This window comes from Lissotriton vulgaris, chromosome 1_1 (genome assembly GCF_964263255.1).
Source record: "Lissotriton vulgaris chromosome 1_1, aLisVul1.2, whole genome shotgun sequence".
Classification (NCBI taxonomy): Eukaryota; Metazoa; Chordata; class Amphibia; order Caudata; family Salamandridae; genus Lissotriton; species Lissotriton vulgaris.
In genome coordinates, this window is record NC_141685.1 from 737,743,942 (window position 1) to 737,771,329 (window position 27,388).

Genomic DNA, 27,388 nt, shown 5'->3' on the forward strand with positions numbered 1-27,388 from the left:
GACTCTCTAAATTCAAGTCTCACAGCAAGGAACGTGACACAAATGTCCTCTGCTACGAGGCGCGAAACCCAAATACCCAAACCCTACAAGTAGTAGGGAAAGCCTGGAAGCTTAATCAAATTTGAAAACTCACTTGCAAAGCCAGTACTTCTTGGATATGCAAGACCTATTTGCTCTGCCAATGCTTGTTGTAATGGGCATTTACTTTTAGACTAGCTTTTGTGGTTTTATCTGCAGACTCATAAAGCATGCAGCATGATGGCAGATGACGTGTGCGTCAGTTGTCTCCCTTTGATGCTGGTGATGTGCTGCTTTGGCTTGTTTAATGTGCCCAGCCACTTGATTCTCTGCTTTATGTGAGGAGATTAGCTGTGACTGTATCCAACAAATCACTAAGCTGTGGAAGAAAGATTATTGCACACAAAGGCATGCCCACAAAACAATGAGCGCCGGAGCAGCGACTGGATGCTCGCCACACTTAACCACCGTCCTAAGAACTGAGCATTCAAATTCTCCCTTTTGCCAGTGTAACCCAAAAATGTGCTTTCTGATTGAGAATGCTGGAAAACAGGCAAGGATTGTAACATGCCATCCCCCTTGAACCATCATAATGGTAAACATCATTCTTGTGATTGTTTAAGTAATGCTATTTAGCCCAGGCACATAAAAAAAAATATGTATATATATATATGTATATATATATATATATATATATATATATATATATATATATATATATATATATATATATATATATATATAGATAGATAGATAGATAGATATATATATAGATAGATATATACTTATATATATATATATATATATATATATATATATATATATATATATATATATATATATATATATCTTTCAACCAATGATTGTCAATTTCTATAGAACTGGTGCAGAACTTGTCAGCCTGGTCGCCAAAGTGGATTCTCTGGGCGAACAGGGGTCAGGTTGGACCAGAGGCCACAAGGGAAGGAAGACCGGGGTTTTGTCTATTGCTATAAGATCGATTTCCTGGCAGTTAAAGCAGTGCGCTCGGATGCGAGTGCCATCTGGCTGGGTTGGGATGGGGCAGGTAGGAGGGAGAAAGAGGCTACAGGATACAGAGTGAGTGAAGCGCCATATATTTTCAACATTGGCCACAGTTCTATATAATGAAGCTGCCACTTAAGCACGATCCACAAAAATAATGAATAACCGGCAACCCGCTGCGCTTTACAAAAGTGACGAGAAAAAAAGCGCCGGTAAAGATGGAAGAGGACGGCAGGCAGATGACGTCCACAGTCTGGCTAGTAATGCGCGTGGAGGAGTATGCAAAGCGTGGGTGTTGCTGCAATGACATATGTACCAGTGCGTGTAGCTGCAGTAGGCCTGCCGGCAGTTTGTGACACGTCACTCTTCACCGGTCTAAGTAAACAGCTAAGACCTTTAGAGAGGCCACATTCAGCCGTATACAATTTTTGTGACAAGAGAAAGGCACAACACAATCATTACCAGGCATTCTCCTAATTGTTAAAACACGAGAGTTCATTACCTAAACACAATTTTTTAAAAAGAGCAAGTTGAGGAAACAAACATCTATTTAAATGTAATCCGCTAAAAGTTATTTTGCGTGAAACTGGGATAGCATGTCCTGGGTAAGGGAAGAGGAAATAGAAAGGCATTTGAATGCTCCACAGATGTGACCAGATAAGAGCAAGATTTACAGGCCTGTAGTGCAGGGCGTTCGGATTTGAGGGCAATCTGGCTAGGACGGAATGGGGGAAAGAGGCTACAAGAGACGGTCCGGAGCGAGTAAAGAGGCATACATTTTAACATTGGCCAAAGTTATATATAAATAAGCTCCCACTTAAGCGTGAAGAACAAAGAAAATGAATAACAGGTATCACGCTGCCACATGGCGCTTTACAAAAGTGTTTACACTTTATTAGATACCTCCCTTAAGGGTTACATTCTAAAATTAATAAAACACATCATGTTATAATGTATATATTCGCATATTTAAAAACAGTCAATAAAAACAGTTGACGCGGCGTTTCGGTGTATTTAAAAACGGTGTCACCTTCATCAGGACATTGACATTAACTGCAATCTTCAACTGAAGATTGGTTTTGGCCGACTTTATAGTTCGGTTTTCATGAGGTACCGTTTGGGCTTCACTTTTGTGCTTTCCTCTTGTAAATTGATAGACTTAATATCTTAATGAAAATTTTCAGTTTTCTAAAAAGGCCAAGTGGAAGCCACCGTGATGAGGTTCCAGGTATAGTCTTATGTGATTTGCAGATTCTTTCTTTAATTAAGAATCGCAGATTTAGATATCGTGTATCATCCGATGGATAACGTGAATCTTTTATGTCTACTTCAGAAACAATAGTTTGCTCCTTGGGTTATGTACCTGTATGAAAGCATTCGGCCTCCCTGCTTCAAAGTGCCCGTGTCTTCATGGATCACGAATATATACATTATAACATGATGTGCTTTATTAATTTTAGAATGTGACCCTTAAGGGAGGTATCTAATAAAGTGTAAAACATTTTTTTAATCAATTTTCTTTGCATATGTTTGACATTTATTTTAATTTGTATATTACATAGTGACACAACTCTAGACTACCACTAGATCTAGAGAAAATAGCTGCCCTCTGAGACCCGTGACAGGTCCATTCCCCCACAGTCTTGCTGAATAATTAGCAACTGGAATTTATTCCACAAAAATCGCAGGGTGTGTCTTTTTGGTAATATTTACTCCCCTCCCTGTGAAAGTTACCAGGGGATCCTTCCACCAATTTTTTTTGCTTTACAAAAGTGGCAAGAAAAACAAGCATTTGCAATGCAATAGGTCTCGCATTTGGAAAGTTTGAGCCATTGGTATTGTAAATGACACATTTTTTATTTATGTTTTGTTTTTGAAAATAGCAAAATTAATAACTTTGTCATTTACAATGCCAATAGTTATAACTTTCGCAAATGTGACACCTATAGCATTTGTAATGCAATATGTGTTGTATTTACGTGACTTACACAAATTGATATTACAAATAACAATGGCTTTTATTTTTTTTAAATAATTAATACTTACATAAAAGTTATTGTAATTTATAATGCCAATAGCTTAAACTTTTGTAAATAACTTTTGTGAGGATTATATTCAGTGTTATTTATTGTGACGAAAATCCAAGAACAGAAGTGAAATATTAACATCTTTTTGTTACATTTGTAATAAAGCTTGAAACATTGAGAGAACATATTTAAATGGTTGCACAGATTGATGCTGTGGTGGCGCTGAGTGATGATGTGATGGCGGACGAGTGATGTTCTGGCGTTCAGTGATGCTGTCGTAGCGCATAGTGATGTTCTGGTGCCCCTGAGTGATGCTGTGGTGGTGCTGAGTGATGCTGTATGCTATGCTATGTTTTGTTTTGCTATCCTATGTTTTGTTTTGTTATGCTATGCTATGTTTTGCTATCCTATGCTATGTTTTGTTATGCTATGCTATGTTTTGCTATGCTTTATTATGCTATGCTATGTTTTGTTATGTTATGCTATGTTTTGTTGTGTTTTATTATGCTATGGTTTGTTTTTTTATGCTTTGTTTTGCTATGCTATGCTATGTTTTGCTATGTTATTATATGTTTTGTTTTGCTATGCTATGTTTTGTTGTGTTTTGTTAAGCTATGCTATGTTTTGTTGTGTTTTGCTATGTTTTGTTATGCTATGTGTTGTTATGCTATGTTTTGTTATGTTATGCTATGTTTTGTTATGCTATGCTATGTTTTGTTTGGCTATGCTATGTTTTGTTTTGCTATCCTACGCTTTGTTTTTCTATGCTATGTTTAGTTTTGCTATCCTATGCTTTGTTTTGTTATGCATGCTAGGTTTTGTTGTGTTTTGTTATGCTATGCTATGTTTTGTTGTGTTTTGCTATGTTTTGTTATGCTATGTTTTGTTATGCTATGCTTTGTTTTGTTATGTTATGCTATGTTTTGTTCTGCTATGTTTTGTTGTGTTTTGTTATGCTATGCTATGTTTTGTTATACTATGCCATGTTTTGTTTTACTTTGCTATGTTATGCTATGCTTTGTTTTGTTATGTTTTGTTATGCTATGCTATGTTTTGTTGTGTTCTGTTATGCTATGCTATGCTTTGTTGTGTTTTGCTATGCTATTTTTTTGTTATGCTATGTTTTGTTTTGCTATCCTATGCTTTGTTTTGTTATGCTATGTTATATTTTGATATCCTATGCTTTTTTGTTATGCTATGCTGTGTTTTGCTATGCTATGCTATGTTTTGTTATGCTATGCTGGTGAGGGTGTGTGAGGGTGAGTGTGGTTGAAGGTGGTGTAAGGATGAGGGGGTGTAAGGATGAGGGGGTGTGAGGGTGAGGGTGTGTGAGGGTGAGGGTGTGTGAGGGTGAGGGTGAAGGGGTGTGAGGCGGAGTGAGGGTGAGGGGGTGTGAGGGTGAGGGTGAGGGTGAGGAGGTGTGAGGGGTGTGAGGGTGAGGGGGTGTGAGGGGGTGTGAGGGTGAGGGTGAGGGTGTGTGCATGTGAGAGGATGTGTGAGGGTGAGGGGGTGAGGGTGTGTGAGGGTGAGGGTGTGTGAGGGTGAGTGAGGGTGTGTGAGGGTGGGTGAGGGTGTGTGAGGGTGAGGGTGTGAGGGGGAGGGGGAGTGAGGGTGAGGGGGTGGGGGTGTGTGTGAGGGTGTGGGGGTGTGAGGGTGAGGCGGTTTGAGGGGGAGGGTGTGTGAGGGGGAGGGTGTGGGGTTGTGAGGGTGTGGGGTTGTGAGGGTGTGGGAGGTGTGAGGGTGAGGGGGGTGTGAGGGTGAGGGTGACAGAGGGTGAGGGTGATGGGGTGAGGGTGTGTGAGGGTGAGGATGTGAGGGTGGTAGAGTGTGAGGGTGAAGGGGTGTGAGTGTTAGAGTGAGGGCGGTAGAGTGAGGGCGGTAGAGTGGTAGAGTGAGGGTGGTAGAGTGAGGGCGGTAGAGTGGTAGAATGAGGGTGGTAGAGTGAGGGCGGTAGAGTGGTAGAGTGAGGGCGGTAGAGGGAGGGCGTGAGGGCGGTAGAGTGGTAGAGTGAGGGCGGTAGAGCAGTAGAGTAAGGGCGGTAGAGTAGTAGAGTGAGGGCGGTAGAGTGAGGGCGGTAGAGTGGTAGAGTGAGGGCGGTAGAGTGGTAGAGTGGTAGAGTGAGGGCGGTAGAGTGGTAGAGTGAGGGTGGTAGAGTGAGGGCGGTAGAGTGAGGGAGTGAGGGCAGTAGAGTGAGGGCATGATGGCGGTAGAGTGGTAAAAAGAGGGCGTGAGGGCGGTAGAGTGAACGCGGTAGAATGAGGGCGTGAGGCGGTAGAGCGGTAGAGTGAGGGCGGTAGAGTGGTAGAGTGAGGGCGGTAGAGTGAGGGTGTGAGGGTGGTAGAGTGGTAGAATGAGGGCGGTAGAGTGAGGGCGGTAGAGTGGTAGAATGAGAGCGGTAGAGTGAGTGTGGTAGAGTGAGGGCGGTAGAGTGGGGGCGGTAGAGTGGGGCGGTAGAGTGGTAGAGTGAGGGTGGTAGAGTGAGGGCGGTAGAGTGGTAGAGTGAGGGCGGTAGAGTTAGGGCGGTAAAGTGGTAGAGTGAGGGCATTAGAGTGAGGGCAGTAGAGCGGTAGAATGAGGGCGGTAGAGTGAGGGCGGGAGAGTGGTAGAGTGAGGGCGGTAGAGTGAGGGCGGGAGAGTGGTAGAGTGAGGGCGGTAGGGTGGTAGAGTGAGGGTGGTAGAGCGGTAGAGTGAGGGCAGTAGAGCGGTAGAGTGAGGGCAGTACAGTGGTAGAGTGAGGGCGGTAGAGCAGTAGAGTGAGGGCAGTAGAGTGAGGGTGGTAGAGTGAGGACGGTAGAGTGGTAGAGTGAGGGCGGTAGAGTGGTAGAGTGAGGGCGGTAGAGTGATAGAGTGAGGGCGGTAGAGTGGTAGAATGAGGGCGGTAGAGTGGTAGAATGAGGGCGGTAGAGTGGTAGAGTGAGGGCGGTAGAGTGGTAGAGTGAGGGCGGTAGAGTGAGGGCGGTAGAGTGAGGGCATGAGGGTGGTAGAGTGAGGACGGTAGAGCTGTAGAGTAAGGGCGTGAGGGTGGTAGAGTGGTAGAATTAGGGCGGTAGAGTGAGGGCGGTAGAATGGTAGAGTGAGGGCGGTAGAGTGAGGGCGGTAAAGTGGTAGAGTGAGGGTGGTAGAGTGAGGGTGGTAGAGTGAGGGCAGTAGAGTGAGGGCGTGATGGCGGTAGAGTGGTAGAGTGAGGGCGGTAGAGTGAGGGCGGTAAAGTGGTAGAGCGAGGGCGGTAGAATGAGGGCGGTAGAGTGGTAGAGTGAGGGCGGTAGAGTGAGGGTGTGAGGGCGGTAGAGTGGTAGAATGAGGGCGGTAGAGTGGTAGAGTGAGGGCGGTAGAGTGAGGGCGGTAGAGTGGTAGAGTGAGAGCGGTAGAGTGAGTGCGGTAGAGTGGTAGAGTGAGGGCGGTAGAGTGAGGGCGGTAGAGTGAGGGCGGTAGAGTGGGGGCAGTAGAGTGGTAGAGTGAGGGCGGTAGAGTGGTGAGTGAGGGCGGTAGAGCGGCAGAGTGAGGGCAGTGGAGTGGTAGAGTGAGGGCGGGAGAGTGGTAGAGTGAGGGCAGTAGAGTGAGGGCGGGAGAGTGGTAGAGTGAGGGCGGGAGAGTGGTAGAATGAGGGCGGTAGAGTGAGGGCGGTAGAGTGGTAGAGTGGTACAGTGAGGGCGGTAGAGTGAGGGCGGTAGAGTGGTAGAGAGAGGGCGGTAGAGCAGTAGAGTGAGAGCGGTAGAGTTAGGGCGGTAGAGTGAGGGCGGTAGAGTGGTAGAGTGAGGGCGGTTGAGTAAGGGTGGTAGAGTGAGGTTTTTTAAATAGTAAAAAGTTATTTGGGCTAATAATGAGTAAATAGTGCACTCTGAATTCTGAATATACTCGCCTATTGTCACTTATCCTATCGGGGCACAGCGCGTGCAGTTCTGGGTGTTAGGGAGGGTGCTGCGTAAGGCAGTACTGGGAATGTACAACATCCACAGAAATACCATTTCCGAACTCAAACATCTGCCAGGGGTGACGTCATGAGATCAGGGGGCAAGAATAGATTGCATCCCTGCAGGCTGGGCTCGGTTACCTCCCAGGGTAGTGCGCGAGGGTGACATCTGTTTCTTGCCCCCCACTCAGCCATCCTGGAATCCCCGCCCCACTACTGCCACAGTTTATTTGGAAAGAGTATGTTTGTTTAGCGAGGTGATGTTGTGTGTTTGTGTGTGTGTATTTGTATGACACGAGGGTGGCGCGCGGCATGTGATGTAGAAGAGGGGCGTTGACAGATGGAAGAGGGTGGAGGGCGGAGAACAACAAAGATAAAAGAAAGAGGCTGTTAGGGCAGATACAACGCAAAAACGAAAGACAGAGCGAAGGGGTCACAGAGGAGGTATACTGAGGGAAAGAAAGAAAGAAAACTGTGAAAACTGAGTGAACGGAAAGAATAGGTAAGGCACAACTAAGACAACCAAGAAAGGGAGCACGGGGACAAAACAACAGTGAGTTACAATAGAGAACTAAGGAGAGAGCGAAAGAGGGAACACCGGTGATGGAAACTGCTGCCACAGTTTATTTGGAAAGAGTATGTTTGTTCAGCGAGGTGATGTTGTGTGTTTGTCTGTGTGTATGTGTATAACACGAGGGTGGCCCGCGGCATGTGATGTATAAGAGGGGCGTCGACAGATGGAAGAGGGTGGAGGGCGGAGAACAACAAAGATAAAAGAAAGAGGCTGTGGGGGCAGATACGATGCGAAAACGAAAGAAAGAGTGAAGGGGTCACAGAGGAGGTATACTGAGGGAAAGAAAGAAAGATAACTGTGAAAACTGAGTGAAAGGAAAGAATAGGTAAGGCAGAACTAAGACAACCGAGAAAGGGAGCACGGGGACAAAACAACAGTGAGTTACAATGGAGAACTAAGGAGAGAGCGAGAGAGGGAACACCGCTGATGGAAACTGAGGGAAACAAAGAAACAGGTAGAGAGAATGGAGAAGTTAGGGACAAAAGGGAATATAACCCGATGATGGAGGAAGAAGATGCAATAGAGTATGGACAGGCAAAGGAGGAGGGGGACATGAGCTAGGGGGGGCATAACTGGGGAGAGAAAAGATATGAAAACGGAAATAAACGAAAGAGCGCAAGAAAAACAAGCTCTTGCATTGCGTGGCACGGGAACGGCTTCCTTTGAAATCTGATGGGGGCGAGCGGCTTCCTTTGAAGTCTGATGCCGAGGCTCAGACAAATGGTGTGGGATGTGGCTGGCAATGGTGTGGGTGTGCGATGTGCACGCGCCTGGCTCACTTGAACTGTACGCGATCCTCAGCTAGGTAGACTTTTCGGACCGCTTACTATAATCTTGCCTATCCATCCCTAGGAGATAGAATAGGCAAGACCTAAAAATAGTGCTGGTGGGTAAAGAAGATGGATGGCAAGGCAGATGGATGGACTTCCATCCACAGTCAGGCCAGTAATGCACATGGAGCACTTTACAAACGGCAGGTGTTACTGCGATGACATATGTACAAGTGCGTGTGGCTGCAGTAAGGCTGCCGGTAGCCTGTGGCACATATCAATCTTCAGCGGTGTAAGTAAACAGCTAAGGCCACTGTTACAACATAGATCTCTGCACACGTCAACTTATGGCAGTATAAATACTGTAAGTAATCACAACATGAAAGCAACCCAATTCACATCGCCCAGCCAGGCTGGGCGATGTGAATAAAAAAGGTTTGAAGAAACACTTTTATCAAGACTTCGGCTGCATATGTTATTTGTGTTGCTTTCATTTTGTGATTACTTACAGTATTTATACTGCCATAAGTTGACGTGTGCACAGATCTATGTTGTAACAATGATCTATGGATCTTGGTCCTAATGGGAGGTTAGAGGTTCTCCTCCTTTCTGTGGCACCGTCATATAAGTTACTTAAGAACATAAAGTTACGTTACACACGGGAGGCGCCATTTTCTGATCGACACGACAAAAACCTGTTTCTTGCCTTCTAAACAGCTAAGGCCGTTAAGTTTGGAAGCATTTAGTCGTATTCAGTTTTCATGAAATGAGACAGGCATAACACATTCATTACCAGTCATTCTTCCCATTGCTAAAACGTGAGAGTTTATTGTCTAAGCAAAATGTTTAAAAAGAGCAAATTGTGGAAACAAATATCTACTTAAATGTAATCAGCTAAAAGTAGTTTTTATGTGAAAATGTGATAGCATGTCCTGAAAAAGGGAAGAGGAAATAGAAAGGTATTCGCATGCTCTGCAAAAGTTACAAGGTAAGAGCAAGATTTACAGGCCTGTTTTCAAAAAACAGAGCAGAGCTCGGAGCTAAAATGCTCTGCAAATGAAAGGGAAGCTTTGCCAAACATGAGTAGGAAACTAAGAAACAAAATTGTGCCACAAAACAAACAGATAAGCACCAAAGTGGAACAAGCATTTACAATGCAATGGTTTCGCCTTTGGAAAAGTTAGAGCTATTGGCATTGTAAATGACAAAATTTGTATTTATGTGTTGGTTTTGTCATTTACATTGCCATTAGCTTAATCTCTCGCAATGTGAGACCTATTGTACCCTACGGACCAGCTCAGCAGACAGCAATTACTACCACACACACACACACACACCCAGAGCCACACACCCACCCAGAGCCTCACACACACCCACCCAGAGCCCCCCACACACACACCCACCCAGAGCCCCCCCACACACACCCACCCAGAGCCCCACACACACACACACACACCCAGAGCCCCACACACACACACACACAGAGCCCCCACACACACACACCCAGAGCCCCCCACACACCCACCCAGAGCCCCACACACACACCCAGAGCTCCACACACACACACACACACCCAAAGCCCCACACACACACACCCACCCAGAGCCCCCCCCCCCACACACACACCCAGAGCCCTACACACACACACCCAGAGCCCCCCCCCCCCACACACACACCCAGAGCCCCCCCCCCCACACACACACACCCAGAGCCCCCCACACACACACACACCCAGACCCCCCCCACACACACACACCCAGAGCCCCACACACACCCAGAGCCCCACACACACACACCCACCGAGAGCCCCACACACACACACCCACCAAGAGCCCCCCACACACACACCCACTGAGAGCCCCACACACACCCACCCACCCAGAGCCCCACACACACCCACCCACCCAGAGCCCCACACACACCCACCCACCCAGAGCCCCCCACACACACACACACCCAGAGTCCCACACACACACCCAGAGCCCCACACACACACACACCCAGAGCCCCACACACACCCACCCAGAGCCACACACACACCCACCGAGAGCCCCACACACACATCCACCGAGAGCCCACCACACACACACCCACTGAGAGCCCCACACACACCCACCCACCCAGAGCCCCCACACACACCCACCCAGAGCCCCACACACACCCACCCAGAGCCCCACACACACCCACCCAGAGCCCCACACACACACACACCCAGAGCCACACACACCCAGCCAGAGGCAGGGCAGCCCACATCTCACTTCTTGCTGTTTGAACGATATATTTGGGGACTAAGAGTGTATTGCTACGTTCTCCCTACCTCTCTTTTTGTTGAACTGCATCTTCAAACCACGCCAAACAAAATAATCTGCTAGAGAAATACTTTCAAATAAAATGTTATGACGTTCTGTTACAGATTAGCAGAGGTTATATACTGCATTACACTCAGCAGGTCACTTAAAGAACACGGCAAGTGCCCTTCATAAAGTATGGCTTTAACATTTAGGAGTTTTACATCAAGGCACTAGTGCTATTCGACATTGAATTTCGGGAGTGTTTTCACAGGTTACTAACCACAGTTTAGAAATGTGGTTTCATCACTAATCATGCGTTTTCGCTGTCAAGATGGAAAAGGCTACCCTTCAAGCTGTTAGCAGAACTGACAATATGTATTGTTCGTACTGGCAATCACTTGGCCTCCTGCTGTGTGCTGGGGGGGGGGGAGTATTCAACGAGGTTTTCTGGTGTGCAGAGGGTACCATGGACGCCGCGTCCCTTCAAGTTGCGTTACTATGGAAGAGAGCGAGTAGAAACTCCTGTTACAGTATCTATTACCCTCCTTCAGGAGTAAAAGGACGCACTCACACCCATCCTCATTTCCGCTGGTGTGTGTAAAACTCGCAGCTCAGATCAGTTTGTATATATATTACACACACCAGTCTGTCTAAATACTTAATTTCAATCACATTGATCGGTAGAATTTGGGATTCAAGCGTGTAGAATGGCTATTCGGAAGTAAATTACTTGCACAAACCATACAGCGTATGGGTAATCCAAGTTAACATGGAATCTCAGAACATATACAATATAAGGATCATGACTTACAACCACAAAATAAAATAGAAAGCTATCAAGCCTGTGGCCTACATGCAAGATTAGCGATTCGGGGACAGTGCTGCCTTTATTTATTTAAAAATATGTTTATTGTCGTAGCAAGGTCACCATTACATTTTTATTCGTTTCGGGGACAGTACTGCCTTTACCACTCTCGCGGGAACATAAAACATCAAACCCAAAGTGTATTTTGACTTGAGGCCCAGTTAAGAACCTGGTACACTACCATCTTATAATTTACAGGAAGCACCGCTGTGGTCCCTAGGCTATCCTGCGTCTCTAAGATGCCTGGTAGGTGGGTGGACATACGTGTTACGACTTTCTTCCAAAACCCCATGCACTACTCACAAGCAGGCTACAACGTCGCTTGCGAGAAATTAAAAGCCCGCGTCTTGATCAATATTTTAATCCAAAATTTAGAACACGGAAGATGGCCGCGCCTGTTCCACTGCCCCTCTGTCTCTCTCTCAAGACTGTAAAATGTGAGCCCATATCAGTATCGATGCCCGGGCTGCTGGCGCAAGTCGCCTCTTAGTTCTCATTCTGAGAAGTTACCAAATAAAGAGACGGGCGCTGGAAGCTGGAATCACAAGAACGGAGTTTTATTTCTCATGAGGAGAGCCTGTCATTTCGGACACGAAACACGGTGTCTTTCGGGAGGTGCTCTAACAAAGTGAGCTGAGATACCGTCTTTTATACTTTACAAAACACTTGGCATTACAATCAGGACATTGTGACACAAAGAAAAGACATCCCCATAATCCTCGTGTCAATCCTACCCCACATATGTTTACAATAGAGACCCTTGAACTGCCGATAAGAGAAGGGGCAATGACGCAGCTGAGTGTTCCGCTGATTATTAGGATATGTGCGCCTGATCGTAGCCCAGGGGGTGGGGTGACCAGGATCAATAGTGGGTCCTTTGAAGAGGAGTGACTCCATACAATAAGTAGTAAACATTATCTCCTGGCTTAGGCGATGACCTCAGACATGTGTGGACAGTCAGTCGCGGAGGGAGGGTTTACTAACAGAGGGGTTACTCATGAAAGGAAAGGAGGTGCTGGCCAGGCGCGGCCGTGACTCCCAAGGACAGGGTCTTGCAGAAGAAGAAGGTTTATGACTTGCCCGTGTGAGGGAGAAGGGGAGGGGGGAAGCCAGGGTGTGCACAGGGACAGAGTCGCACAGAGAGAGGTCTTATGACCCGTACATGAGAGAGCGGGGGCAGTCAGGTGCAGCTGGGGAGGGCTATGTCAGCTGAGGCGAAGGATGCCTCTTCAAGAGGAAATGGGGGGTTTGCGTGGGTCAAGCAGAAGGGTTGCCTTTCAGGGCAGGGTCGCGCAGGGGGAGAGGGTTTCATGGTCTATGCATGTGAGAGAGGGGGGGGGGGTTTCAAATACGCGCAGAAGGGAAGCCGGTGATCCTAATGAGCGGGAAAAAGGCCAGGGTGCCTAGAATGGCTGTCATGTACATATGGGTACGGGCTTTTACTGGCGGAGTGATGCGGTCAATATTTTATGGTATTCATGGTGCTTACAGGGAGAGGAGTGAAAAGGGGGCAAATGAACACTGCTTATGTACATCACTTTTCCTAATTTTCCACAAGACCACACCACAGCCAGAAGCCCAGCAAAGCACTGTTTAAATTCAAAACTGACCGCTTTAAATACCTTTAAACTGCTGCCCGTCAACAATTGGCCACCTCCGAAATCCTACTTCGAGCTTATTGGACAATGAGAGGAACACCCACGTTACTGAGCAACAGGAAACGTAGCCTGACGTCAAAGCGCATGGACGCTACCAACTCGAACGTTGTCATAGACACAGGGCAACTAGTTTCACTCTCTTACATTCAGTTGCTGCTCGCCTGCTCCTTCAAAACAGTGCTGCAGGGATTATATGAACGCTGGAATTGACAGCCCATAAATAATTTAAACTCCAGTGGTAAACTATTTTGGGAAAGCATAGATTTCTTCCAAAGTCGTATGGACGTAGAAAAATAACACAAAGTGAATGCATGAGCTTCTTTAGATGCAGTGTTTAGCGGCCATCTTAGAAGAGTAGATTCCGAATAAACGTGCTAGTACCAGTTGCCATGATGGCAAAGCCAAAAAGTCTCGCATTTAAGAGGTACTGGCTTTACCTATGCCCTTGATCATGCTAGGCACCATGGCCAACAGAAAAAACAAGTCTGGAACAGAGCAACAGGTCGTTTCGGGATTCGGGGGCGTGTTTGCGTGCTCTCCCCTTCCCATTGGCTGGAAGGTAAAATTCCAGCCAATGGGAAGAGGAGAGGGCGGGACTTAAAAAAAGACCCAGAAACGCCCCTGAATCGTGTTCTGACTGGGAAAGACTGATTGACAACAATGTCTTCCATTGGCTAGCCTCCATTTATGGAGCTAGCCAATGGAAGAAGGGGCGGATTCAAGTCCCTCATACTGTAAACAAAAGTTTTCGCCTGGGCGGAGCACTGCTTCGCAGTGCTACGGCCAGGTCGAAACATAAAAATACCAGTAGTTCGCCACTTCTCTGTTGGAGAAAACAAATGACACCAAGTAGGGACAAAAAGGAAAGATTAAACACTAGCAAGCAGGCCTTTTTAAAGGACAATTGAAATAACAAATACAAAACCAATGGGCGGGCCATACCCCCAAAAAGTGTATAATTTCTCAAAGAGACCGTGCTATTGCTGTGTAGGCTAACCCTAAATAAGAAGGTGTACTAGAATGCATGCCTGAAACGCGCAGTAATTTTACAGATAACGGGGAGAAAAACTTTAAAGCCACATAATGCCTCATCTGATCTATCATGTTTCTAAGCATATTAAATCAAGTTCTTTGCTTTGCCTTCTTTGAACTCACGATGATATAATAGGATCTACAGGCCTCAGAATGCAAAAGCAAAAACAAAGACTCGATTTAGCATGTCCCAGGAGACTTGAGAGGTCTACCTCTCTGTGGTAACTTAACATAACATGTATATTTTAAAAGCACACATTCACACAAGGGTATCTTGGAGCTGAATAAAAGATGCTTATTGTTAACAACTCAATAGTACTCAATGTATCGACCTCAGAAGGATGAAAGGCTAAGTAGACCGACCAGGATTTGAACCTGTGCCCATGAGATCGAACACAGGTCGCTACAGTGAATGCACGAGTCCACCAGGCCAGCAGACCCAGCTAAACATAGATAAATACACCCACAGCACAGAAACTGGCAGACACAAATCAAACCATAAAGCCAAACAGTATATAGTTTGTTGATTGCGAAATGCTTTTTACCTCAAGTGAACTAATGTCAGGTGTGTCACTTTCAGTCAAACCTTGCTTCAGACAACCTAGCTTGGTCAATGTAGACACGTGGGAGCAATGCAGATTCAGACGGATAGTCTACTTTTCACTATTACACGTGTTGTTTTAAAAATCCCAGTAGCCAAACTGCAGGGGCGCATCCTGTGTAGAGGAGTGGGTGGAGAGAATGGGGGTATTTGAGGTATTACACCACCCTAATAAATATATTATTTGGTAAAAAGTTTGGCACAGGAGCCGAGTATGGTTAGGTGTTCGTCGGATTTCACCTGGGATTTTTAAATACCCAAAAACCCACACGCACCCTTCTGTTTTGAAAGATCTTAAAACGGGTATCACAAGTGCCACGGAGCCCTTGACGCTTCCACCCCGGCGACGGCAGTAGAGTAAACATGGACTTTGTTTGCATCGTTGACTCTGTCTATATTTGTTTGACTTTTTTGCCAGTGCCCATGCGCTCGTCATCTGGCCTCAACCACCAGCGCTCCTGCCTCCGAGCCTGTCACGCGGCCTGTCACTCAGGTTCGCGTTCCCCGCCCTGTCACTCAGGATCGCGCTCCTCCGCCCTCTCTCCCTCCTCGCAGCAGGTCCCTCCGGGGCGCGTCCTCCCTCGCCCCGCCCACGATCCGCCCACTCCATGTCTTCTCCCCGGCCAGCCCTGCAGCGCTCCTGTCACTCAGGCTCGCGCTCCCTTCTTCCTCGCTGCAGGTCCCTCCCGGGGCGCATCCTCCCTCGCCCCGCCCACGCTCCGCCTGCTCCATGTCTTCTCCCCGGCCGGCCCTGCAGCGCTGCTCACCCGCAGAATGATGCCCGAGATGCGTGTGCTGTGGCTGCTCTGGGCCCTGTGGGCCCCCGGCTGGGCCGGCATGTATTCCCGGGAGGACCCGCTGGTCATCCTGGACTCCGACTCGGCCCGCCACCACCTGCTCAACTCCAGCAGCGCCTGGTTCGCCGAGTTCTACGCGTCCTGGTGCGGGCACTGCCAGAAATTCGCCCCCATCTGGAAGAAGCTCGCCTTGGACGTGCAAGGTAAGAGATCCCCCCCCCCCCCTAAGACAGAACGCGAAACACACAGCCACCCCATGATTGCTACCCTGTATGAACACGCACCTCTGCTAACAGTGACAGTCAGAGAGACTCCACTCTGAAGGGACTGTAATCCCACACAAAACTAAACAATTTCTAAAAGATTCCCAAACTTGCTTCAACTCCGAGACCCCTACTCAGTGACCATCAATAGCGAGACACCCCTCCGCCCAATCTCTACCAAAGGAGAACCAGCCCCTTCTCCCCCAGAAACAACACTACCGAGTTATTTAAAAAAACATCAAAGCAAATGCGTATCTTCTTTGAAAAGTATTTAATTTAAGTTATTGGTTCGAGTACCATTGTATTGTAGTAATCTTCCTTAAATCCTGCTTCCAGACTGACAGTTCAGCCACTCATTCCCCTGCCCCGATAGACCTTTCAAGTTTCCCATGTCTGTGCGCGAATAGCTCAACTAGTCCAGGTTTCTGCTGTTCATTCTGGGACTTTTAGGTCCTATTTTATAATGGGAAACAGAACCACACGTTCGACAAAGCAATGGAGGGAAAACCTGGTTTGGTGAGTTATCCGTGCATGCCCTGGGAAACTTCGGAGCTCTTTACTTTGGTCGAAGAAACTGACCACTGCTCCCTCTGCCCCAGTCTCTGGGAATGAAGCCCGCAAGTGGGGAGGGAACTCAAACTCAACACTCCCTCTCCTCCCCCCAAGATCATGTCGTTCTTCAAATCAGCATTTCCCCATCTTTGCCTGCTAAAAGTTGTACTGCCGCTGCTCCATTACCCTCAGAAAATCACATTAATTCTGTCTGTGGCTATATACCCTGGTCTCCATTGAAAACCTCGGTCACAGCTAGAGAGACTGTAAAACCATGCAGCTCCATTTTTTCATGTGAAATGATACAGTAGCATCACACAGCCCTGAAATTCCTATGCTGGCTCACAGTTAAATAAAACAAGCATTGGCATCAGAGGCTCAACTAGAGCCACATTTTTTTGGGGGGGGCTAAGAAAAAATTTCGGGGGGGGGGGGGGGGGGGTTGAACCTTTAATCAGAAGGCAGGGGCTCTTAGAAGGGGTGAAACAACTGCAAGACCTAATTAACATTCAAATGGTCTTTTAAAGACCAGTGAAACGTTCGGGTGCGGCTCTGTGTGTGCCCGGGATCTGTCTCATCCCGGGCTGCCACACACGATGGGGGGGGGGGGCTGAAGCCCGGTGAGTCCAATGGGTGTTGCGCGCCTGATTGGCATTGCCAATAGGTCTCGTATTTGGGACCTTATAAGTATTTAGTTAAGCAGCACAATATCCTTGGTGCAACAACATCAACTGTTGCATGGTTAGACACTTATAAGTTCCCAAAGGCGAGACCTATTGGCTATGCCAATGTTTGTTCCATTTTATTTAACGATCCAACTCAGAACAGTAACTAAAAAGGAAAGAAAAAAGTAGCTGTGTCATTTTGTAGGTGAACGCATGCTTGGTGTGCAGGGCTGCAAAGTGAAACTGCCATCCAAGGCTTTTTTTCCCTTCAGCCATGCTGCACAGCCTCTGTGCAGCTAGGCTAAAAACATTGCCAAACCTAATATATCCCAAAGGCGAGACTTATTAGTGCTGCCAATGCTATTTAACATTAGTCGGACCCGCTGTCAATGCCTTTACATTTAGCTTCATTAACGGTCACTTCCTCTATGTCTACATTCATGAGAATCAAAATCTGCCAAATTTATGACCCTCACTTTGAAAAACCATCCCATGACTCATTAGCTCCCATAATCCGCTGTTCCTTTAGGAATGTAAGGGCTGTTGGAAGAGAGTGATCAGGTTTGTGATAGAACAGGAGGCTGTGACGTAGAAAGCACTGCTGTATGTGGTGTACTGCGTGACACGGTATGGTGCGATGGAGAGCAGAGTCATAGCACAAATGTGAGGAATGCTAAAAACTGGAGGTTTAGGAATAATGGGATGGAAAGTCCATAAATCAGAGGCTAGGGTCACTTAAATAAAACAAGCATTTACAATGCAATAGGTCTCACATTTGCAAAAGTTTGAGCTATTGGCATTTGTAAATGACACTGCCTTTTATTAATTTTTTTTTTTTTAAACGGATAAATAAAAGGCATTGTCATTTACAATGCCAATAGCTTAAACTTTTGCAAATGCAACACCTACTCCACTACACAGTTTAACCTACAGCAATATTATGATCCATTTTTTTGCTTCTTCACAAATACAGATGGGTTCTCATGTTAACTTGCAAAGCTTCATGTTAACGTGTGTGGGCGCGCGCGCATCTGTAAACGCACGTTCACCCCGAAGAGTATCTTGGGGCTGAATAACATATTTGTTACTCAACTCAATGGAACTCATTTCATCAACCTCAAAAGGATAACAGGCTTAGTGGACCCGTGGGAATTCAAACCTGTGACTGAGGTCAAACAACCTGTGACTGAGGTCAAACACAGGCCCAGCCAGTGGATGAATTAGTCCACAACGCCTTCAGACCCAGACAATGCAACATTCTCTTAAACATGCTAGTTTTAGATTGTCTCTTTAGAAATAAACTGAGAGGTTCGCTACTACATGCCAGCAAACCATTATTCCAGGCCAAAGCAAAACAGTTACAAAACGAGTGTTACAGTTGAATTGCCATGGGAATTACTAAATTCATGCCTGCGAACTAACACCAATCAATTCTAATATTAAAGTAGTGCTTACTTAAGGTTGGCAGGGGGATGGGACATTTTTGTTTGTGATGCTTTAAGCAATGTTCTGCAAGGCTTTCGGATAAGGGATTTGAATAACGTGCGATTCGAAATGTAAGAGATGTTAGCCTAGAAAATTATAAAGAGATCTAACTGACCACTAATTTGTTCATGGCATGTAGTTAAAGTCACAGGTTCAATTCTAAGGAACAAACTGAAGCGCTTGCCTGCGCGGCTTTAATTATATAAAAATGCACAAACGTGAGCCTAAAGCTGTTCCGATGGAGTATATTAAACATTGCATTAGCAACCGTGGGCAAGAATGAAGACCCTCTGTGCTGGACAGCCAGCTTCTGGTTAATAGCTCGTACATGACGAGTTCTAAAAACTTTTCTAACCACCCGACCCCTTAATCTAGAACCTTCCCCAGTCCACAAGCAGCATGTGAAGTTCAGGTGAGGGGCATGTGACTGTCTCACAGCGGCTCCTTTGTGTTCTGAGGCTCTGAGCGTCCCTAATGCGGCTGCGGTCACGGGGCGGGGGGTTGGGGGTCTGGCAACAGGAGTTCGACAGGAAGCTTGGGACGGGTACCGGGTAAAGCACAATAGGGGTAAGCTTTAAAATACCAGGCACCCGTGTCCCACAGGGTGCAGCTGAAAACCACCCGGTAATTGGAAACCTTGCGAAAGCAGTGTTGGCCAATCAACACCGGCTGAAAAGATGGCCATTAATATCATACACCGATGAATGAGGCGAGAATCAGGTGTCTGACGGTTAACATGATACTAACAGATTGGAGTAAGCTGGAGGGGGTGAGGAGGAGGGAAGGGGCGAGGTTGGCGAGAGAGACTCCCTGCTTGGCGTAAGAGGCAAAGAGGCAGAATCCCCTTCCACCAAAAACTGACAAGGGAGAAAGGCAGGTGGAGTGGCTATGGAGACATAACCCGCCTGGTAACCCCAACTCCCAATTCAGGCCCGTGGGCTGCTGCAGCACGGCTCCAGAGGTGCCGTCGATTAGTTTGACGCTGCCACGCTGGTGAGGGCTAGGATGGCGTTGAGTGCCGGGTGGTAGCCCTTCTTCCTCGCAGCATATTATTGTTAAAAAAGAATCGTAATTCGGGTTATATAACGTACCTATATATGCTGACTCAGAAAGCAGAATTTTGTTATTAAAGACGGGATCTGGGTGCGACAGGATTGCTAGCAGAGAATGCATCATGGGATAAACAATGAAGTAGTCCCTACACGAGTAGATAAGGCTGTGCAGCGGAAGCTAACTGTAGTTGGTCGGTGTTGCTTCCGGCCAAAGGGAAGCAAAACGGAAGTGCCGCATTTGACCGCAAACCAACCAGAAGCCAGCTAACAAATTCAAAGCCACAGTTCACGAATGGCAAACGGCAGGAGAAACTTCCGGCAAGAGGCGGAGTTTCACCCAAGTATACAGATTACATAATGCCTCGTAGAGGCAGCGCATGCGCGCTGCCTATGCGAGACCTAATAAATTACAGAGTGGTTAAACACAGTGGGGAATCAGATCCTTTAAGAGTTCAAGTTTGAAAGTCTACAGCTAATATGTGCAAGTTACTTACTCAGCTGAGGAGAATTTTCCCTACCACCACAGATGTCTCTGGTTTGGAGGCAAGTAACTGTCTCTAATAAGGCACGATTGAACTACTCTGGCAATCCATTAAAATAAGAACCCTACCAATGTTGGCGGCGTCATGTTGTGTAGTTTCCACCCTACAGTAGGAACTGTGCGTTTGTGGCAGCATAACCATCGGGATGGTGCCAAACTGATTTCATGCACACCCTAGGATATGTTGTCCTATAGGCCAGCTAGCTCACAGTACTACCATGAGTACCTCCAAACCTAGGCAGGTAGCAAATGGTTCTGGCAACCACTGAACATGACAACACTGATCCCCCATGAATCGTGGTAACAGATCTAGAACCTTTTTGCTCAGTCACTCATCCTCTCAGAGAAACCTACAAGGAATACAAAGTGGGACGTTTTCAATATTAATTGACCCAACATGATTCTTGTATAAAATATATGTGCTGCGTACACCTTTCAACGTATCTCAGGCCTGCCATTGCAGCCTGTGTGTGCAGTTTAAAGCCTTAACCGCGGCGGCAATTCCACCATTGGTGAGGGCGTTCTGATGAGTGGGCGGGGCTGCGTCGGCTGTTGGCTGTCAGCAGCACTGGGGAGGGAGTGCTCCCGTCGGCCGTTCATGGAAGGGGTTACACTGCCATTTCAATCTGGCAAAATAATAATTTTGCTATGGCCAAACTTTCCTTTTTAATACATATGTCAACCCTTTGGATTGTTCCTAAACAACACATCAGGATTAGTTAAAACCACTCTTTCATAGCTCCTCAACACCACTGTATGGATGTGGGGTCTGTGGTTAGTGATGTCTTTACACAGGTAAGGCTTTGTAAATTGGAATACGATTGGAATAAGAGCCAAAAAATTAAAAGGCTACAAAAAAGTACAAATTGCAGGAGGAAGCCCAATTATGGGAATTACTTTATTTTTCTAAAATTGATGTGGGATTTTTTTAATGTTGTTTTCACTTTAATTCTCTTAGTGTGCTGCATAAATACTTTGCCAATTGCCTCTAAGCTAAGCCTGACTGCTTTTGTGCCAAGCTACCAAAAAGTTAAGCACAGGTTAATTTAGTGTTTGCTTTTATTTTATGATTGATTTGCTAGACAAAGTTGTGATATTTTTGCTTTGGTGATGAGGAGACTGGTCATTATGTCACAGAAATATTGTGATTGAGGCATTGTTACAAGGGTGTATTCTGGATTAAAAGAGTCTGTTAGCATTTTGGCCAATATTTTAGTCCCACACTTGTTGGAAATTCTGTTTGACTACTGAGCGTCTGTCTAAATGGCTCTTTGATTGGTACCATTAGTGTCGAACAGTTCATTGCTGCATTTTTGCCATTTTTATCTTTCATCCACAGTATCTTTCATTTCTTTTTTGGCTGTGCTGAATTTCTGAGTGGGATTCGTCTGTTTTTATCCTTTACTTATCCTGTTGTACATTTATTTACAGTGGCTACCTGTTCAGAGTTTCAGGCCGAAGTCAGGCACACTTGAGTTTATACCTGTTGAACTTGTTCTATTGTCAAGTGGAAAGGTGGATCGGCCCAGGCCTTAATGGGGTATCAAAACAAAAAGTAATGAGATGGATGCTCAAGAGAACAGAGTCATCTCCTTTGATCTCGACTGATTCTGGATTGTTGACAACACCCATCATGTCTGTCTCTACGAGAGAATCGCAATCTGACGACCTTCCGTAAGCTCCTGAAAACACACCTATTTGGCTGGTCTTCTTAGTTGAGAATTCTGTCTGTGCCGGTTTCTGTCCTCAAAGCGCTACGAGGCCTCCGGGTAGTTAGGCGCTATAGAAATACTCTTTCATTTCATTTCATTTCATGTGTCCTGCTGTGTGGGTAGGTTTCGAGATTAGCTAATGGAGGTATTAAACTTCCAAGCTAGTTATGATGTTATTTAATTTTTATTTTGTCAAAACAGATGTTCAAGGGATACAGGACACAGTGGGCGTGATATTTGAAGGAACTGGTGTCTAGGAGCATATCTGTGAATTCTCCATTACTTGGTGGTGGCAGAAAACTGCAGGAGAAAGAAGGGGTAGGATTGCTTCTTTTAGTAGCCAGACAGTCACAGCCTGACAGTCATCTAGATTCGATTTTTGCAGCTTTAATGTATTTCTTGTATATCACAGCTAAGCTTACTCAGGTTTTGCGTTGCCAATTCTATATAGGGTTTCAGTGTCCAGGCAGGATATCATTGTGCAGTTCCAACTACCTACCAGGTTTCATTGATGAAAAACAGGTCTGGGTTTGAGTCACTTATTAAGTCAGAGTTTTTTTGTCTATTCTCGCACAAAGATTGTGCATTCATCAGATGGCAACTCAAATGGTGGTGATGGTGTGTGTGGGGGAGAGGGTGGCAGTTAGGGGTGATGGCAGAGGAATGTTTTGAAGCTAAAACACTGGCAGTGTAACAATGGCAGGCATCACACAATGTACATGTGACCATCCCAGCATGCCTGTTAGATACTCCTTCTTAGCCATCTTCTTCATGTGGCAGTCTTCTCGATGTGGCACGCATCCACACTTTATTTGGTACATTCCCTCTTCTTGGTACACAAGTTTGATTTCTCCCCAGTGACGACTCTCTCAAACCTAGAAATGATGCAGGTGAACCCTGATCTCCCACTATTGTAGCTGCTCACACAGACCTACTCGTCAGTCAAGTGGCCAGTCATTAACATAAGCCTCACTGACGATAAAGTCCCTAGTGCTCTCAACTGCTGCTTCTTCACTCCCTTCTTGTGAAAGCACACTCTAGACTCCACAAACCCCACCATGTTCTCAATTGATCTCTAAACTATGATAAAAATATGGTCACTATCCAGATCCAATAACACATTGAGTTCTTTGACATGCACCAATTTGGGCTCAGGTCTAAAATGGAACAGACAGTGCATAAGAGAACGCCTGAAGACAATCTACACATGGTAGCAGATGAAAGATCACCAGCATCCTGGTACTGTTAGTCCTTTCAGCCAACATTTGAAACTGTAGACCACAACACCCTATCCCACAGACTCCAGTGGCTAACTAGATAGTTCAAGTCATTGCTTGACAAATGCACATCAACTGTAGGGATAGGAAAACTCTTCTCACCCACCCCAAGGTTGTTTGCAGCATTCCAAAGCTCTTCTCTTTGACTCGCCTCCTTTCATCATTGACTTCACGCCCCTTATGGTACAGTTCCACATCGATCATCGTGTATGCGCAGTTGACACATAAGTATACCTCAGAGTCACTGGCTTTTGTAGCCATGAACAAGGTTTCAAAAACATTTGAGGCATGGATGGGGCAAAACATCCTCTTTATAAATGGCTAAAAAAAAACTGAAATCCTGGTCCTAGGCCAGACATGCTCCTTCAAAACCAATGACACAAAGTGTCCACCCCTATAGGTCCTTTGGATAGGGTGTCCCCATCAAAACCAAAGTATGAAATGTGGGATGAAATTAATTTTGATCTGAGCCTAAATGCACATGTAAGAGCAGAGGTCAAAGCACCCACCCACCAAATTAAACTCTTGAGTTAAACCCACTCTTTCATAGCTCCTCAACATCACCTTACGGATGAGGGGTCCGTGGTTAGTGACATATTGACAGAGGTAATGCTTTGTACATTGGAAAATGAACCTATCAAACTAAAAGGCTACGTAAAAGTATAAATTGCAGGAGGAAGCCCGATTATGGGAATAACAAATGAACCAACAAGCCTTTTGTGCCTAAACTGGATTCAATAAATAAATAATCATATTCAAGATCCTCTGCTTTACATATAACTGCATTGAAGGCACAGCACTCAAATACTTTCCAAACTACGCTCAAATTCAATTTGCAGCCACACAACAAAGTCTTCTAGTCATTTGCAGAACCAGATGTAAGCATAGCAGTGACTGACGCTCCCCAGAAGCAGTCCCTAGCCTCTGGAGAAATCTGTCCGGGTATATCCACCAGGACCACTTACTGACGCACAGCATAACAGAATATAAGACACACATGTTCTAATCCTACGAAACTATCCACCACATATCCTGCTAATGTATACAGTCTAGTATATTTTGCAAATGCCTACTGCGCATGGTTACTGTTACCAGGACTGACCAGCCAGGACATCAAACTGGCAGGACCACGAGACTTGTTATCTTAATCTGGCCTGCCCATGTGTTCGTCCTGGCGATGCCTACAGGGTACAGTCAATGCAGCCCATACTGAACAGTTTAGCACTAATCAAATGTCCTGCGGTCTGTATGTTGATTCTGTGCTCCATCTTCATCACCTAGAAGCAACTGAATGTTATAGTGTGCACAAAGCAATAAAATAAACACATACCCTATGGCAAGCCTTGCAGGGCTCACACGCACTTCCTCTGTGTGAATGGCGTGCCTAGCACACGTCTGTGAGAGTCCTCCTTTCTCCCATACAAGCTGACGGTATTTAACCTGTGACAAGCCTCACAAAGGTTCTAGATGCGGTAAGCTAGGTGTCATTCTAAAAATGCCTTCCGTGGCAAGCTTTGTATATTTTATATATGAAGTTGTAATAATACTTTGTAGATAGTTTACAGACAGGATACATTAACTATCTCCTCGTTGGCTGTGGTTTTCATTCCAGCGTGCTTTCTAAGCCTCACATGATAGTTCTTCGCAGGACTAAGCCCTACTTGTATAACTTCTCATGCTCACCCCTTGTCAAAGTCAGCATTCTCCTGTTACTCTTCTCTTGAGCCATACTCCTGCCTGTCACAACTACCCTGGTGGCTCCTGACCTCTCCCCTGGAGCACAGACAGTCCCGTACCTGGCGTCCGGCAAAGCCTTCCAGCCTTCTTCGCTCCTCAGATCCCCTCCAGTGATAGCCAGACACTGACCCCCGCAGCAGTTCGGCCAGTCGCCGCCTTTGAACCCTCGCCACACATCCTTGTAGGAGCAGCACCTGCGCCATGATGGCCCGGGAAAAGAAACAGGCAGGGTGGGAAGTAGCGGACTCTAAACTTACATAGACACAGAGGAAGGACTAAGCAGCCACTCAAGTGACTGCCACCGACATAAATGAGGGACTTCAGGCGAGGTGTGTAAGAGACACAGAACAGGGAGCAGCGGAAAGGACAAGGGCAGATTCACACTTGTGGGCGAGTGTGAAGGTCGGGAGGCAAGCTGCCTTTGCCTTTTAACGTCTTTAAATCAACAAGAAACTCTTACAAATGATTTCACATATAAAACCGCGCGTTCTCGATGGTGACGGTGAAGTCGCCTGAATACAGCTAGTGGGATGTAAAACCGAAAGAAAATAACTAACGGAGAGAAGAACCGAAATTGCCAGACGCGTCAGAGGTCAAACTGAAACGAATCTACAAGCTCGGGCCATCTTCGGATTGCAGTGTTCTCCTGTAAATAAACATGGGACCAGCTTGTATTCTAAATAACAGGTCTTTCCTGTTATGGTAGTGACGTGTGTTTAGCAATGTGTCCTGGTGTCTTAAAACATATTTGAACAAGGAGGGTCCACTGCAATGCCTCCTTCCAGCAAGGAGAACAAGGCAACAATGATGAAAACCGCACGCACAACAAAACAAAAAAAGGGGCGGGAACAGCTACTGAATCCCTCCCCTCCAGGACTGCGTGCCCGGCCTCGTGGTTGCCGTAGCATCGTTTCTGGAAATCGGTTTGTGACACCAGAAGTCAGGTCACGGAGTCCTGAAAACTCGGGATAACAGCCAGACAAATCATCCGGACAGGGGCATTGTCCAATGGCAGGCCTCTGTTTCGTGAGGCCGGACAATGGCAGAAGGGGCGTGGTTTCATGCCCCTTCTTGTTTACAAAAACTCTCGCCTGCAGCAGCGCATGCGCTGCAACGCAGGCTTCGACCTAAAAAGAAGTCTGTAAGCCAGAGTCTGGAGACACTGACGCAAAAAGAACTGAAATTCAAAAGCTGCTGATAAGGATGGGACATTGGTGGCACTGCGGCTCCTAGAGATACCAGGGCATTGGATACCAAAGCATTGTTTCGTGCAGGGCAGAGCATTGTTTCGTGCAGGGCAGAGCATTGTTTCGTGCAGTGCAGAGCATTGTTTCGTGCGGTGCAGAGCATTGTTTCGTGCGGTGCAGAGCATTGTTTCGTGCGGTGCAGAGCATTGTTTCGTGCGAGGCAGAGCATTGTTTCGTGCGAGGCAGAGCATTGTTTCGTGCGAGGCAGAGCATTGTTTCGTGCGAGGCAGAGCATTGTTTCGTGCGGGGCAGAGCATTGTTTCGTGCGGGGCAGAGCATTGTTTCGTGCGGGGCAGAGCATTGTTTCGTGCGGGGCAGAGCATTGTTTCGTGCGGGGCAGAGCATTGTTTCGTGCGGGGCAGAGCATTGTTTCGTGCGGGGCAGAAAAGAATCAACATTACTTTGGCGGCCGACCACCTGGGACCACTCCCTGCTCCAGTACAGGTGGTCAGAAACCTTGGTGTAAAATTCAATGCTCGCCTTTTGTTTAAACACCCGATTTTAGTGCTAACCTACACCTGCCTCGACATACCGAAAATTCTGTGCGAGTTCCTGTTTTTCTTGTTTCTACCCGCAAAAAACCCTATGATCCTTCCTCTTAACTCGTCTAGGCTGGATTACTGGAGCCCACTCTTCCTAGGCTCGCCCGATAAGTAAATTAGTAGCATTGAGGTGGTCTAGCATTCGAGGGCCAGGAGATGCTTCTGAATCTCCGAGACATTTTCCTATGTCTTCCAGTTTAAGGAACCGCCATGGCAGCCTGTGAGACCGAATCCGATTTAAAACCCGGATCATGTTCAGAGCTGTCCATAATTTTGGCCCGATCAGTTTAGACAACTGTTTTCTTTGTGCTCTCCTGCTGCCAGAGATCACCTCCTTTTACGTATTTCCGGGAGAGGTGGGAGCTGAGCTGAGCTATGGAATAAACATCTGCGTGCAACATCGGATCATTGAAGATTCTTAATAAATCGCAAAACCTGCTTCGTTAGTCCAATCTAGCTGTGGCATCTGATTATTCCTGTGTTTTACTCTCCGTTCTCCGGATTCGTGCCGGCAGACGTATTGGCGCCTAGAAGCTATTTTTGAACATATGCAGCACTCTGTAAATCACAAGCTGGCGGCACCTGCTGCTCTTTACTGTACCATTGCCATAAGGACCATCACCTCTTATTCGCAGGGTATAGAAAGTCTGCCCTGCATTGTTTTCAGTGATTTCTTCTTCGCTGTTCAGGTAATAAAAACCAAAAAGGCAGCGGTTGTTCCAGACAATGCTCTCCACTTCAAAAGAATG

At 46.4% G+C, this 27,388-nt stretch overlaps 1 protein-coding gene across 1 annotated transcript in view; it reads left to right on the plus strand.

The window, feature by feature from the left end:
- The first annotated feature begins 15,410 nt into the window (after positions 1-15,410).
- QSOX1 (quiescin sulfhydryl oxidase 1) overlaps positions 15,411-27,388 on the plus strand; it is a 357,780-nt gene continuing 345,802 nt past the window's right edge. The window contains exon 1 of the mRNA XM_086955434.1: positions 15,411-15,769. Within this exon, the coding sequence (XP_086811560.1) occupies positions 15,544-15,769 (226 nt within the window). The 5' untranslated portion in view covers positions 15,411-15,543. The remainder of the gene's footprint in view (positions 15,770-27,388) is intronic.